Genomic DNA, 14,366 nt, shown 5'->3' on the forward strand with positions numbered 1-14,366 from the left:
GTGATGATTACACTTCGTATTGCTGAGTAAAATTATATATATATATATATTTCTGTAATAATCGTAAGACACACTTAACATTTGTAATAACAAAGAATTTAGATAATTTTTTAAGGACCTTTGCACTGTTCTCAGCATAAGCTGATAAAGCAATGAGCTAAGGCGTATACATAACGTTAATTCATTTCTCTCCAAAGTGGCTGAAGCACCTTTTTCAGGTTTACCATATGTTTATATGTCAGCTATATCAGTATTTTAAAACTGAGACACAACTGGGTAAAAATGTGACAATGCCCCCTTTCAAATATTAGTTTCCAAAAAGGTCCACTAGTGAGGGGGTCCACTGCAGAACAAGAACATAAAAAACTGAAAACTGATATTTCAAATTTTATTTCCACCTGAATGTGGGAATTAAATAATAATGATATTTTTTCTGCTTTTCACTTACAGCTGAAATCAGATTTAGACAAGGAGGATGGCAGCCTACAATATATTTTGTCTGGGGAGGGAGCTGACAGCATTTTTTTCATCAATGAACATGGCAAAATTTACGTGAGACAAAAGCTGGATAGAGAAAAGAAATCCTTCTACATTCTTAGAGCACAAGTAATCGATAGGAAAACTCATCTTCCTATTGAACCCGATTCAGAATTTATTATCAAAGTTCGAGATATCAATGATCATGAACCACAATTCTTAGATGGACCTTATGTGGCTACTGTTCCAGAGATGTCACCTGAAGGTATGGCATGCTATAAACTAAAATTTTATTTCCTGATTATTATTATTTCAATCCTATATTCATTTAAAATCTTAACAGAATATTCCATAGACAACTTTTCAGTGAGAAGGAAGCCATGACATTTTACAACATTGCAAATTTAAGGAGATATATGTTTAAACCGAATTTTGTGAATAATTCCTATTAACATAGCTGCCTTCAAATGTTTAGGTACCTGCATGTTTCAGAGTTGTTTTACAGATTTTGGATTCAAACTTGTGTTGAATATAGAAACCTGCCTTTTCTATAATGACTCAGCCTTGAAACAAATACTTAATTAAAAAAAAGGAAAACAAAAAAACAAAAAACATCATCACACTTCAGAATAGGTAGAATACTGTAACAGGTTTGTACGGCAGGGAAGATTTTAGTCAGACAGATTTCACTGCTTTTTTAGTCAAGATAGCACCCTAGTGTCTATAGAATTGTTCAGTGTATAACTATTGTTACAACCTGTCAGCTCTTCAGGCTTCTACCAATGTGATGGAAAAATAGCATACACTTAAACTTTAATGGCCACTGACCTTGCTTGACTCTTTAAGCACATAAATATAAGCTCAGATGAACTAAAATGTACTCAGCAGCCTTCTTCAGTCTCTTCTGATTTTGCTTGCCAATTAAACAGTAGACCTTTATTATACTCTGTTTAATATAAATCATACTGTATTGTAACTGGAGAAGAGTCAAATTTACATCAAACCACTCATGATTTTCCCCCAAATATAGGGATAGTTTCCTTCCTGTAAGTAATGAGTTCAGAACAGGAATGAAGTGGGCTGATGTGATGACCTTCCTCGTATCATGTATGATGCCTACCTATTTCCACAGCCAAGCCTCTATCCCAATTGGTAAGCTTCCCTTTGTTTGGATTAGATGATGGACAATTTAGTAGTATTTCAAGTTCATGAGAAAAAATAATTGAAATCATGATGTCAAAAGCAATGACTTAAACTCTGGATCAGTTCTTCCACACTTCTACATGTGTGGAAGACATTATCTTACATGTCAAAAGACATTATCTACATGTCAAAAAGATCTGGAGTATCTATCTGGAAACTTGTGTGAAAGCAGCTGACATAAACAAGTAGATTGTTATTATATAACTGTCCCAATAACTGTCTTCTTCAAACTTACTGAAATAATGTTTTAAATTCCTACTTTTATCTCTTGGTTATTTCTATGAAAAGAAAATTTAATATTGTGTTACTTGAAATTGTATGAATTAATGAGCACATTAACTTAATAGCATTGGGTAACAAAACATGTTTCATTCAGCATTATCCAACTTTTACGATAGTTTCAGTGAATCACAAGGAGCTGTAAATTTAATCATCTTCTGTCATTCTGGATAGCTTTTGCAAGCCAGACATACTCACTTTCGGAGTTTAATTAAAAGAGAGGTTAATGGCTTAATTCCTGCTGCGAAGCAGTAGTTCACATTTACTACCTGCAATAGTTGCAAAAGATGTCCATTTAATCAACTTATTTCCTGGTAAACCTGCTTTATACAATGTACTACTTGTTGCATTGTTTCTTCACTGCTACTTTCTTCCATTCAGGCAGAACAGTCTTTTTCTCATGACATCTGCATTTGAGCTCTTACTAAAATAATTTTCTAAAATGACTTGTTAGTGGTTCAGAGGGCACTTGTGGCCTTTTTGCCTCAAGTTTAGAGGCGAGAAGATGGACATTTTGTCAGAATTCTTTGCAGTTTTTTTTATGCGCTCACAATAAAATTATACCCTCAGCAGTTTGCTGATGACACCAAACTGAGAAGTGTGGTTGATACAGCAAAAGGAACGTATGCATCCAGAAGGAAGTTGATAAACTTTAAAGTTTGGCCCTTGTGAATTAATCAGGTTCAAGAAAGCAGAGTGCAAGGTTTTCAGCTTGATTCAAGATAATCCCAGATATGTATGTGAACTGAGAAAAGAGTTTCTTGAGAGCATCCCTGCTGAGAAGGACTTAGGGGTCCTGGTACATGAAAAAATGAGCCAGCACCATCTGCTTGCAGTCTGGAAGGCCAATTATATCCTGGGTTCCATTGGAAGAGAGGTGGCCAGCACAGCAAGGAAGGTGACAACCCCCCTCTATTCTGCCCTTGTGAAGTCCCAGCTGGAGTACTTTGCCCAACTGAGGCCTCCAACCATAGAACCATTGAATCATTAAGGTTAGAAAAGATCTCTGAGATCTAATCCAACTGTCTACCTACCACCAGTGCTGCCCACTGATCACGTCCCTCAGTGTCACATTTCTACATTTCTTGAATGTCTCCAACACAGGGAAGATATAGAGCTTTTGGAGAGGGTCCAGAGGAGGGCCACAAAGACCATTAGAGGGCTGGAGCACCTCTCCTATGAAGATATGCTGCAGGAACCAGGCTTGTTCAGCTTGGAAAAGGTTGTGACATCATCGTGACATTTAAAGGGTATTTATAAACATGAGGGAAATCAACTTTTTACATGGGGTAGATAGAGATGGGACGAGGGAGAATGGTTTTAAACTAAAGGAAGGAAATTTAGATTAGATGTCAGGGAGAAGTTTTTTACTGTGAGTGGTGAGATGTCAGAACAGGTTGTGGGTGCCCCATTTCTAAAGTTTTCAAGGGTGGATTGAATGGGACCTTGGGCAATCTGATTCAGTACTTGATCTAGAGGCTGCAACCCTACCTGTGGCAGTAAGATTGGAACCTGATGATCCTTGAGGTCTCTTCCAACCCAAGACATTCTATGATTCTATGATATTAAGAAACATGATTTATAGTCTAGAATTAGCTGGGTTTACACAGATTTTAAGATTCTGATAACAATTTCTTTCCTTAACAATTTCTTTCCTTTTTTTTTTTTTTTTTTTTTTTTTTTTTTTTTTTTTTTAAGTGATAATGAGTGATTTATTAGACATTCTGTTTCTTATAATAATGACTTTAAAGTAGTTGATACTTTAATATGGCTCAACTGACACTCACCCAGATCTGTAACTATTCACACAAGTATATCAAGGTGGTATGCCTGGCAAAGAACAGTAATATTTTCACATGCACCTCTGTTTTTCACCTAAAATCAACAATAAGCTGTTGACAGGTACAGCGTCTCAGTCTATATTGACTTGAGTTGCCTATAATCTGAAAACCTAAAAATAGAAGGTTCAGCAGTATTTAGCTAATTTCCTATCATCTACCACATGTTTAAATTCCTAAAATACAAGTACTATATCACTTCAGCATAAGACTAATTAAATTGCAAAACCCTTTCTATTTTTAATATTTCTATAAGATTATTACAAAGATTTAACTGAAATGTAATATTACATAATTTCTCATAATGGGTTAAAAATAGGACAGCATCCTACAGCATCCCAAAACCTGTACTGAAACTCACAGATTTTCAGTCAACCATTGCATGGCATTAATTTAGTTAAGTCCTGTGGAATCTGAAATAATTTCTACGCTCCTTTTGTGTTTGGCCTCTAGCACTAGTACCATAGTTATTTCCAAGGTTATTCTTTTATCTACTTCTTCCTTCTAGATACTAGTACATACCTGTTGTATTTATGCAGCTTTGAAGCCAAGGGGAGTTCATTTGCCCCATTTCAGATCAGAGCTCCAGTTGCTCCAAAAGGGATGCACTGTCAAGAACTGAACTATGAGCAATGCTGGGTATGCTCTGGGAGAGCAGATTTCAGAAAGGGAAAAACCGCTGTGCTATAACAGCTGGGAGACAGGGTGAGAGATATGAGAGAACAGCCCTGCAGGCAACAACGTCAGTGCAGAAGGAAGGCAAGAGGAGCTCCAGGCACACAGCAGCAGCTCCCTGCAGCCTAGGAGCCCACAGAGGAGCAGGCTGTCCCATTCCAGCCCGCGGGCGCTGCATGGAGCAGATCTGCTTGTGCAGCCATGGAGGAGCCCATGGAGCAGAGGCGGATGAGGCCTGAGGGAAGCACAGCTCGTGGGCACCCCCATAGGAATAACCCAGGGTGGAGCAATGCCTGAAGGGTGGGCTCTGTATTACAGAGCCATGTTGGAGAAATGCTGGAAGAATTGCAGCCTGTGGGAAATCCACATGGGATCAGTTCAGGAGGGATGGCATGCTTTGAGTGGGACCCACATAGAGAGGAGGCAGAGTGATCATGGAGGAGCAACAAAAACAAAGTGTTATGTATGGACTGATTGCAGCCTCCATTTGCACCAACTGGAAAAAGGAGGTAAAAGAAAGTGGATGTAGGGAATGTTTTTAATTTGCTTTTAGTTTCTCACTCCTCTAGTCTGCTAGGCAATAATTTACATTAATCTCTCTACCCAGAGTTGTTTTTCCTGTGATGGTAAACAGTGAGTGATCTCCCTGTCCTTATTTCAACTCATGATCTTCTTTTAACTGTATTTTCTTCCCTTGCTCCTTTGAGATCAGGGAGTGATAAAGCAGCTGTGTGGTATTCAGCAACCTACCCAGGTTAAACAAACACAGTGACGAATTAATGTCATTGGCATATCTGTCGTCTTAAATCATAGAATAGTTTGGATTGGAAGGGACCTTTAAGATCATCTAGTTCCAACCTCCTGTTATAGGCAGGGACTCCTCACTCTAGACCAGGTTGCCCAAAGCCCCATTCAGCCTAGCCTTCAATGATTTCAGGGAGGGGGCAATCACAGCCTCTCTGGGCAACCTGTTCCAATGTCTCACCACCCTAACAGTAAAGAATTTCTTCCTAATATATAGTTTACCACCTTCCAGTTTAAAACCATTTCACTTTGTCCTGTCACTATGTGCACTTAGAAGAAGTCCCTCTCCAGCTTTCCTGTATGCCCCCTTCAGATACTGGAAGGCCACTATCATGTCTGCTTGGAGCCTTCTCTTCTTCAGGCTGAAGAGCCCCAGTTCTCTTAGCCTGTCCTCATAATAGGGAAGGTGCTCCCGCCCTCTGATCATCTTCGTGGCCCTCCTCTGGACCTGATCCAACAGTTCCATGTCGTTCTTGTGTTGGGGGCCTAAGAACTGGATGCAGTACTCTAGATGGAGTCTCACAAGAGCAGAGAGTATAGGTAGAGTGATGTATGCACCTTAACAGTGGTCACATCCAATATATGTGGAAATGTCGAGGCATGTCATGAAATCCTATCTGAGCTCAGTTTCCCTGCTTCTCCAAGGGCAGTTGCTGTACTTCTGAAATGAAACTGTTTTGGTGTGTATACTAAGGTATTAATCTTTAGAAGAAAATTTCTAACTTCTAAACAGATGGAAGCAATAACCAACCAAGTTTGCATCATCAGTATCACAGTGGATTGTTACGTATTGTCCCTGTCTCCAAGGTCTGGTCCACCAGGGGCTAGAGATCTCCCCACGCTAGGGCCATAGTGACACAGACACCAATAGGAGGATGAAGCAAATGGTGTTTATTGTAACTAAACAGCTGCTTATATATCCTACGTGCTTCGTCTATGCCCCTAAAGCATGCATCATAATTTCATCACAGAGCAGGGGAAGGTCCTATCGCGTCACATCCCAATGCCCCGTTAGCTCCTACTACAACATCTCCCCTTCCCCGTGCTCAGTAAAGCCTTGCCCCGTTATGTCACTACAACAGTTATGTCACTGCTTTTCTTCTAGTAAAATATTATCTTCTTTTGCATAGCAAGCACATAGACTGGAAAGAGTTTAAATTGCATAGTTCTGTTGAGCCTCGATTTTGCACTATTGTGGAGGTCTCCAGCAGCTGTTCAGCTCAGTGGTACTTGACCTGGAATCTTCTACTCATTTACTTGAAAACATAGACAAAACTTGAAAACCAGTCCATAGTTACTGAGCATTTTGTCTGGAAGTAAGAAAGCAATGAGAAAATAATTCACAGCTGATTGGGTATTACTTGCCTCAGAGAATCATAGAAAAACAGAAAACAGGCATAGATAATTTTACCTAAATTTACATAAAAATATCAGTACATGTACTCAAGAGAAAACAGAATACATTTTACTTCTTTCTTACCTCTCTTTTATCTTCAGCACTAAATTTTATTAGGATTTTGTATGCAGGTGTCACTGTAAATGAACAGTGTGTTAGCAAATGGACTCCCTTCTGAGAGTATAGATCTGCAGTTTTCCTCAGGCGTTTGGCACAGTTTTACATTAAATGCCTCCCATATAGCTGTTAAACTTGTACAAATGCAGTATGTCTGATGGAACAGTTGAGTCAGATGTAGTCACTAATCAGTACGTAGTGTTTTGGGAGATTTCAAGCTCTAGTTACAAGAAATGAGTAACTATTGTGTCCCAGCCTATAACAGAGGGTTGGAACTAGATGATCTTAAAAGTCCTTTTCATTCCAAACCGTTCCATGATTCTATGATTCTATATGAGTACCCTCCAATTTTTTCTAATAGGCTGCAATGTATTATTGGCAAAATTATGTTTTATGCAAAAGGAGTAAAATCAAGGATTCAAGAATAGAAAGAAAAATCTTATACAGCAATTGGAAAAATGTTGCTTGCATCAGGTAGATCCTAATGAAAAGCACAGAATGTGTAAATATGTTTACTATGTAGCTTAAGACACTTATGTGTACATACAGTATGTATTCTGGACTAAACTTCATACCAGTGCTATACCCAAATATTCAGAAAATGCATGTTTGGAAACTTTCAAGCATATTTAGTTAATGTCTATGGCATCATATCCATTTTCATAATATTTATCATAATTAGATTCTCATTTATATAATTTCATATCTTCAATGTCAAGAGTTGACTTTTGTATTTTTTAGATAAAAAAAATGATAACTGATTTTTTTTTCCCCAATATATTATCTATTCTGATTCATTTTCTCCCATCCATGGTTATTGGGAGATAATATTACTTCTTTAATTTCTGTCATCCATACACAAATGTCTGTGTAAAAACGTAGCTCCATTCAGCAAATGACTTTGTTTGATGTGAGTTAATTTCATAAAGCAATACAGGCTCCATGGTAGTGAAAGATTAAAAACTAGGAAAAAAAAAATTCAAACTTTGCATAACATTTTCCTTATGCGCAGTTTATAGTCAATATTTAAATCTTTAAGTATTGATTATGAGGTATTTGTTCACAAACAATATGAGAAATCATAGCCCTTACTTGTGTGGACTCTTTTAGCCCCAGTTTTACAATCAACTTCCTCCTAATATAGGAGACCTATCTTCTTCCTTCCCTTTGGATCAGCTCCCTCTTTACCAGACAGCCCTTCCGTGCTTCACCTTTCCATAACGCTCCTGCTCCCTGAGCCCTCCTGAGGAAATACCATTCTTCTGCCTTCTGTGATACTATCAAAGAGTTAATAGGCAAGAAAAAAGTAGTCTGGGGTTCACAGAAGCAGCAAAAAACATTTTAGTTTCAACTTGTCTTTGAATACTAACTATAGGAAGTAAATCTATCTTTAAATGATTGAGGTACAAACAGCTGTTATTATAAACTTATCAGTTTTGTTTATTTTGTCCCATCTTTCTAAGAAATTAGAAAATTTATTAAATGTGGTGCTGTAAATACATAGATTTCTGAACTTAATCATTTGTTCCAAGGTTTCTTTAGCAGAAAAAAAACTGCATTTATAGGCTATATAACAGGCTGTACTTACTGTATTATCCACAGTGCTTGTCAATCCATGTCTTTCAAAACAACTTGGTTATAGTCATGCTAACATGCCGTAGAGATTGAATTTCCGGTATTAGAATAGTTTTCCACGTAACAGCTGTGTAACTGAGTGTTCCTATTTTCTTTATCTGTTGGTTTTGTTAAAAAATACTGCTATATCTGAGGTATGTATGTTTCTCAATAAAGTAACAATCTGACATTTTAATGTTTCTCCAAAGCAAGAGGGAGTGATATACATATATATGACACACAGCTAATACATGCATGCTAGAAATTTGGTGTTATAGCTATTTTGAAGGATATATTACTCCAAAAGTTGCTAGTAATGAAGAACATCTTAGGGTATGAATAACATCTTAGTGTATCTAAGTGTATCTAGGGAAGTTAGCATGCACTACAGAGCCACTTGGAATGCTGCTGACTAAATTAATAGTAAATGGAAAGTATGAATACTTTTGAAAATAAAAAACATTTCAATTGCCATGTTCAGCAAACCCTTCTATGTGAAAATCTTATTCAATTCTATAATAGTAAGTTCAGAATTGAATATATAAGTTTTACTGGTTAAAAAAAAAAAAAAAAAAAAAAGTATGAATTTGCCATAAAAAGGTGCTTCAGATCTATTTCCTTGCAATCCATCATTTCTTCTTTTCTCCTCTAGCATAAATGTACTAAAGCTATATTGTAGCTATAAGCAGACACAAGTATGTGAATAACTGCTAGAGAATTTTTGGAAAGAAGCTTGGTTTCCTGTTTTCCTGATAAGAAAAATTTTACTGAGAAGTGGTGAGGTGCTAGAACAGGTTGCCCAGAGATGTTGTGAGTACCCCACAGTGTGAGTGTTTAAGGCTAGTTTGGACAGAACACTGGGCAATCTGATCTAGTACTTGATTCAGCAGCTGGCACTTGTGTCTGTGGCACTGGGGTTGGAATTTAGAGATCCTTGAGATCCCTTCAAGCTCAAGCCATTCTATGGTTTGATGATTATAACTGATTATCTGTGTTCTTGTGCAGGAGTTATGTGACAAAAAAAGAGATAAAAGTAAAGTTTACCTTAAGTAACAGTACAATGAATGTTTGCTTTTGAAAGGTAGTCATTCCTAAAGACCACAAGTTCATTCTCATTCTTGTGTATAGGATACAGCCAGCTTTCTGTCAAAGATGAAGTCTTTGCAGATTGATTCTGCTGTGCTTTTTACATGGATAATAATCTATTCTCTTTCTTTCTTTTTTTTTTTTTTTATATTTTATTTTTATTTGAGGTACTTCTGTTACACAGGTAACAGCTACAGATGGTGATGATCCTTCTTATGGGAATAATGCCCGGCTTCTTTACAGTCTCATTCAGGGTCAGCCTTATTTCTCTGTGGAGCCAAAAACAGGTAATAGAGAATGATCTTGTCACCTCAAGAAATCATAAACCAATATAAAATGGATGAAAACCAGAATTTATTTCCTCATTTCAGCAAAAATATCAACTGATACCACCTTGTTTTTACACCTTTGCATAATTCCTACACTTAAAAAAATTGAATACTTATTTTTCCAAAGGAAGCTGACAATATTTATATCTCTTTAGAGAATCAACAATAAATTTCTATAATTCCTAATAAACTAAAGTTAGGAAATTACCTTGCTGAAGAAAAGAGCTGGATTCTGAATACCTCATCCAAAAAGTCAACCCAGAAAAACTTCTGGGTTAACAGATCCAAGATCCAAGATATGACTGTTTCTACCTCTGTGTTGGAGGAATCACAGATATTCCCTTCAAAATTGTGATTTCTGGGAAAGAAAGATGCTTACATATGATATATAAGATATATGGTGTGTTCTGTTCCCTTGAATTCTAAGCATACAGAATGAATCTTAAACACTCTGTAGATGTTGCCATAAGCATAGCCTAGAATTGGCCATATAAAATTGGACTGTGTTCAAAGGTGGATTTTAAACCTATATTATATGGACAGCTTTGGGAAAAACATGAGTATTATATGTTAGGGACCTAAAAATATACTTTTCATTTTCAGGAGTCATCAGAATGGCTTCCCAAATGGACAGAGAAACAAAAGATCAGTATTTGGTTGTCATCCAGGCCAAAGATATGGTTGGACAAGCAGGAGCATTTTCAACAACGGCCACTGTTACCATCAACCTCTCTGACGTCAATGACAATCCACCCAAATTTCAGCAGAGTGAGTGTAGGCTACAATAGTTGAAGACATGGGAAAATTTAGATCCACCATAGCCCTATGAAGTTAAATTATAAATGTTCTCTGCACGTCTGTGCTTTGATTTCAGCATTAAAGATTTAAAAAGCAAACAAACAAAAAACAACTGGACAAAAAATAATCAAACATCAACGACAAAGAAACAGAAAACCCATCACTATCAAAAGACTTTAGGCTTTGCTGTATTTTTCATGAGGCTTTGGAGACAAATTACTTACTTACTAATCTGTTTTCCATATAATTTCCCTACCTACGCTTAATATCTCAGCAACAGGATTCTAAGTACAATTTTCAAGAACTTTCGTTCTCTACTCTCTTCATTTTTATTTATTTATTTATTTATTTTTCCTAGCAGATGCTGTAACCTTTTTGACAAATGATGTGACTGTCTGTCCAGGTAGTTTCTTGCAGTCATTTAAATGGGCTAGTGGGAGAAACTAATAAAATGTAGCTGTTTTTTCAACTTGCTATAGCTGATTCTCCTAAGCCTTTTATTTACAACTAAAATGGAACTCAGAGAGAAAGACTAGTAGGATGAAAGTCTGTCTCACCTTGCCTGTGGGGTCAATCCATCGTTGGATTAGGTACATTGCTCTAGTAAAAGCTGAGGACTTTCCCCAGTTCTCTATGAGCCCCAGGCTATCATAGCCTCAGTAGCTATTAACCGTGATGGATTACTGAGCTGTGTCAGTATTTTTTCCTTAGGACTCTACTATTTGAACGTCTCTGAGGAAGCTCCTGTGGGCACTACTGTAGGCAGACTCCTGGCAGAAGACAGCGACATAGGGGAGAATGCAGCCATGAACTATTTCATTGAAGGAGATAGTTCAGATGTTTTTGGCATCATTACTGACAGGAAAACTCAGGAAGGAGTTATCTTACTAAAAAAGGTGAGATTTCAGTAGCAATTTGAAAAATACATAAATATGGGGAAGATCTTCCTCAAACAAGAAATATATTAAATAAAATGCCTATTCTTTTGTATTCTACCTTTTTTTTTATTTTTATTTTTTATTTTTTATTTTTTTTTCTTTCTTCAGGCAATGTGGATTGACTGGAATATTAGAGGGATAAAAGAAAAACATCTTTTTCCTTCTGTTTTCTTTTTGTCTCATTCATATAACCACTAAATAAAATGCTGGCAGCCAAAATATCTTAATGTTATTCCTCGCGGTGCAGCACAGTGTACCTCATTGAGACAAGATATTCAATCTCTTCTTTGCATCATCTGTGAAACCTTTATCATTAAAATAAACACAGCAATTCCTTTTAAACTTCAATGAAGAAAGAAGCTATAGAAAGAATGTAGAAAGAGGATTTTATTTGCAATTGCATAGCTTCAAAAATGCACAAAATACATTACTATGATACTTATTTATGAAGTAAGATACTTCACAGGTATGATACAATGTGATTTATTTTGCAGAGGAAACATTCGCATTGCAGGCCACCTGGCACTTCATCTGAAATAATGTTACTAGTGAAATTCAGGAGCCTGAAGAACTGAATGTTTTAACATTTTTTTGTTGTTACTGCTGTTTTTTGTGGTTTTTCTTTTTCTTTCTTTTTTTTTTTTTATTTTTTTATTTTTATTTTTTCTTCCTAATTTAAGTTCGTTAAAATTCTGGAATTTTTTTTTCCAGAAGAGAGTTTTGGGAGAGTTTTGTTGTCACTTGTTTGCCTTTCATTTTCAGATTTCAGAACATACTGAGAGTAAAAATAATTATATAACTATGTTATAGAAGGTGTTTTTCTTGTCTGTTGAAAGACCTATTTACAGTGTTGTTCAGTGGTAATGTTAAAACTGGCCTACATTTGAACCAAACAATGGCTTTATACAGTTAAATTGTAATAAAATTAATACAAATTAAATAAAATAATTATTAATTATTAAAATAAAATAAATATTATTTACATTAAAAAAAAAAAAGAATTATCTACCTTTAAAACACTCCCCCAGAAAAGCAGCATTATTTTGTACTTCTTTTCATGCTGCTTGTGGATTTCTATTTTAACTCATATGTGAAAAAAGAAATATCTTTCATCTCATTTTCTTTCTTTACAGAGAGTGGATTATGAGAGCAAGAGGAAACATAGTGTTAGAGTAAAAGCTGTAAACAGGTACATTGATGACCGTTTCCTGAAAGAAGGACCATTTGAAGACATAACTATTGTACAAGTCAGTGTGGTAGATGCTGATGAACCTCCAGTTTTCACTTCGGAGAGCTATGTGATGGAGATTGCTGAAGGAGCTGTAAGTGGCTCATTGGTAGGAATTGTATCTGCAAGAGATCTGGACAATGATGACAGCCCAGTCAGGTACCTAATTCAAAATCTAAACATGACTCAAATATAATCATAGTATTTCCAAAGGCTACCAAGGCGATTTGTGTTCCTTATTTTGGTTCATGTTTACAGTTCATCATGTTTTCATTGTGATAACCAGGATTATTCTAGGTTAAATCTTGACCCCTACCCAAAATAAAAATAAAATAGCTTCATGCATTTTAAGAGTATTTTGAGATAGGGCAATAGATTAAATACTGGCCTAGAAGAGGGCATGCATTACAGAAGAGCCAGGGTATCTCAACCAAACCTGTAAGTGAATGGAGGTGTTCCAGTCTATTTTCCAAAATTCTGGAGATACGTAGATATGGTTTCATTGCTGGGAGGAAGACACAGAACAACTCCACTGGCATCTTCTCACCTCAACATGATCAAAATTTACCAATTCCCTACATCAGCTACTATAACCACAAAGAGATATTATATAAAAAGAATCCTCCAGGCTTTTAATTTTACAAATTATGCTGTTTCTTAAGGGAGAAAACAGGTAACTAATCTTTAAAATTGGGTTTATAATTAAAAATTGCTTATTGAGTTACTTGACATTACTGTACTCAGTGGTTTAAAGAAGTTAGCATTAAGGGACAAATGAATGACATACAAAATAATTTATGGCATGTAGATTAACTTATTAGGTTCTCAATGGCAAAATCAAATACACATATTCAGAAGAATCGTCAATGCAAAGCTATTTGCTATGTTTTCATATTAATTTACTGCTACTTATTAAACAAGCTACATTAAATTAGAATAATAAAAAAGTACTTCTCTTCAAAGAAATGAGACATGGTTCATTTAGATGATATTGCCTGATATTGCAGAATCTCCAGTAACATGTAAACAGAGTGCAACTTTTGAATCTGAAATAGTTTGATGAAACTCACTATGAAGTGGATGTGTCTGAGTAGCCCCAGTACAGCAAAACATGCATTGCATAGCTGAATTACTTTAAAATACAGCACCTAACATATAGCCGTTAATCTAATTTTGAAACTATTGCTATTATAAGTGATGACAGGTACTTAAAATATAGGAAACTGGCTGTGTTGTATCAGGACCCTAGTTTTTAAATAAAGCGAAGGTATGCAACAAAAAATGCAGTAATAAAAGAAGTACATCAATTATAAAAAAAAAACTGAAATCCATCCAACATTGATTTTCTAACAATTATCAGTGATTAATCAGATTAATAACAACAACAAAACAAAACAAAAAACATCCAAGAGAAACTGTATCAGAAAACCTCCAACAAGCTTTGGATGCAGAGGATGAGGAATATACTTATAAATTATATATATATAATATATATATATATAGAATTTAAATAATATTGAATTATGAGCTGCTAAAGCAGAAGTTTCTAAAAGGTAAGCCTTTGGCTTAAATGAAAATTGCTAT

General features: G+C 35.9%; 1 protein-coding gene across 5 annotated transcripts in view; it reads left to right on the forward strand.

Moving 5' to 3' along the window:
* Positions 1-14,366, forward strand: part of CDH19 (cadherin 19) — a 96,919-nt gene that overhangs the window by 61,451 nt on the left and 21,102 nt on the right. For 4 of the 5 annotated variants that reach the window (XM_052704071.1, XM_052704070.1, XM_052704069.1 and 1 more), the window contains exons 3-7: positions 451-742; positions 9,657-9,776; positions 10,422-10,586; positions 11,328-11,512; positions 12,688-12,941. In XM_052704071.1, coding sequence (XP_052560031.1) covers positions 451-742; positions 9,657-9,776; positions 10,422-10,586; positions 11,328-11,512; positions 12,688-12,941 — 1,016 coding nt within the window. Of the gene's footprint in view, positions 1-450; positions 743-1,534; positions 1,630-9,656; positions 9,777-10,421; positions 10,587-11,327; positions 11,513-12,687; positions 12,942-14,366 lie in introns of those variants that run through there. The other variant, XM_052704073.1, reaches the window with a different exon arrangement.

Source organism: Tympanuchus pallidicinctus, unplaced genomic scaffold (assembly GCF_026119805.1).
Source record: "Tympanuchus pallidicinctus isolate F22 unplaced genomic scaffold, pur_lepc_1.0 scaffold5, whole genome shotgun sequence".
In the NCBI taxonomy this organism is placed as follows: Eukaryota; Metazoa; Chordata; class Aves; order Galliformes; family Phasianidae; genus Tympanuchus; species Tympanuchus pallidicinctus.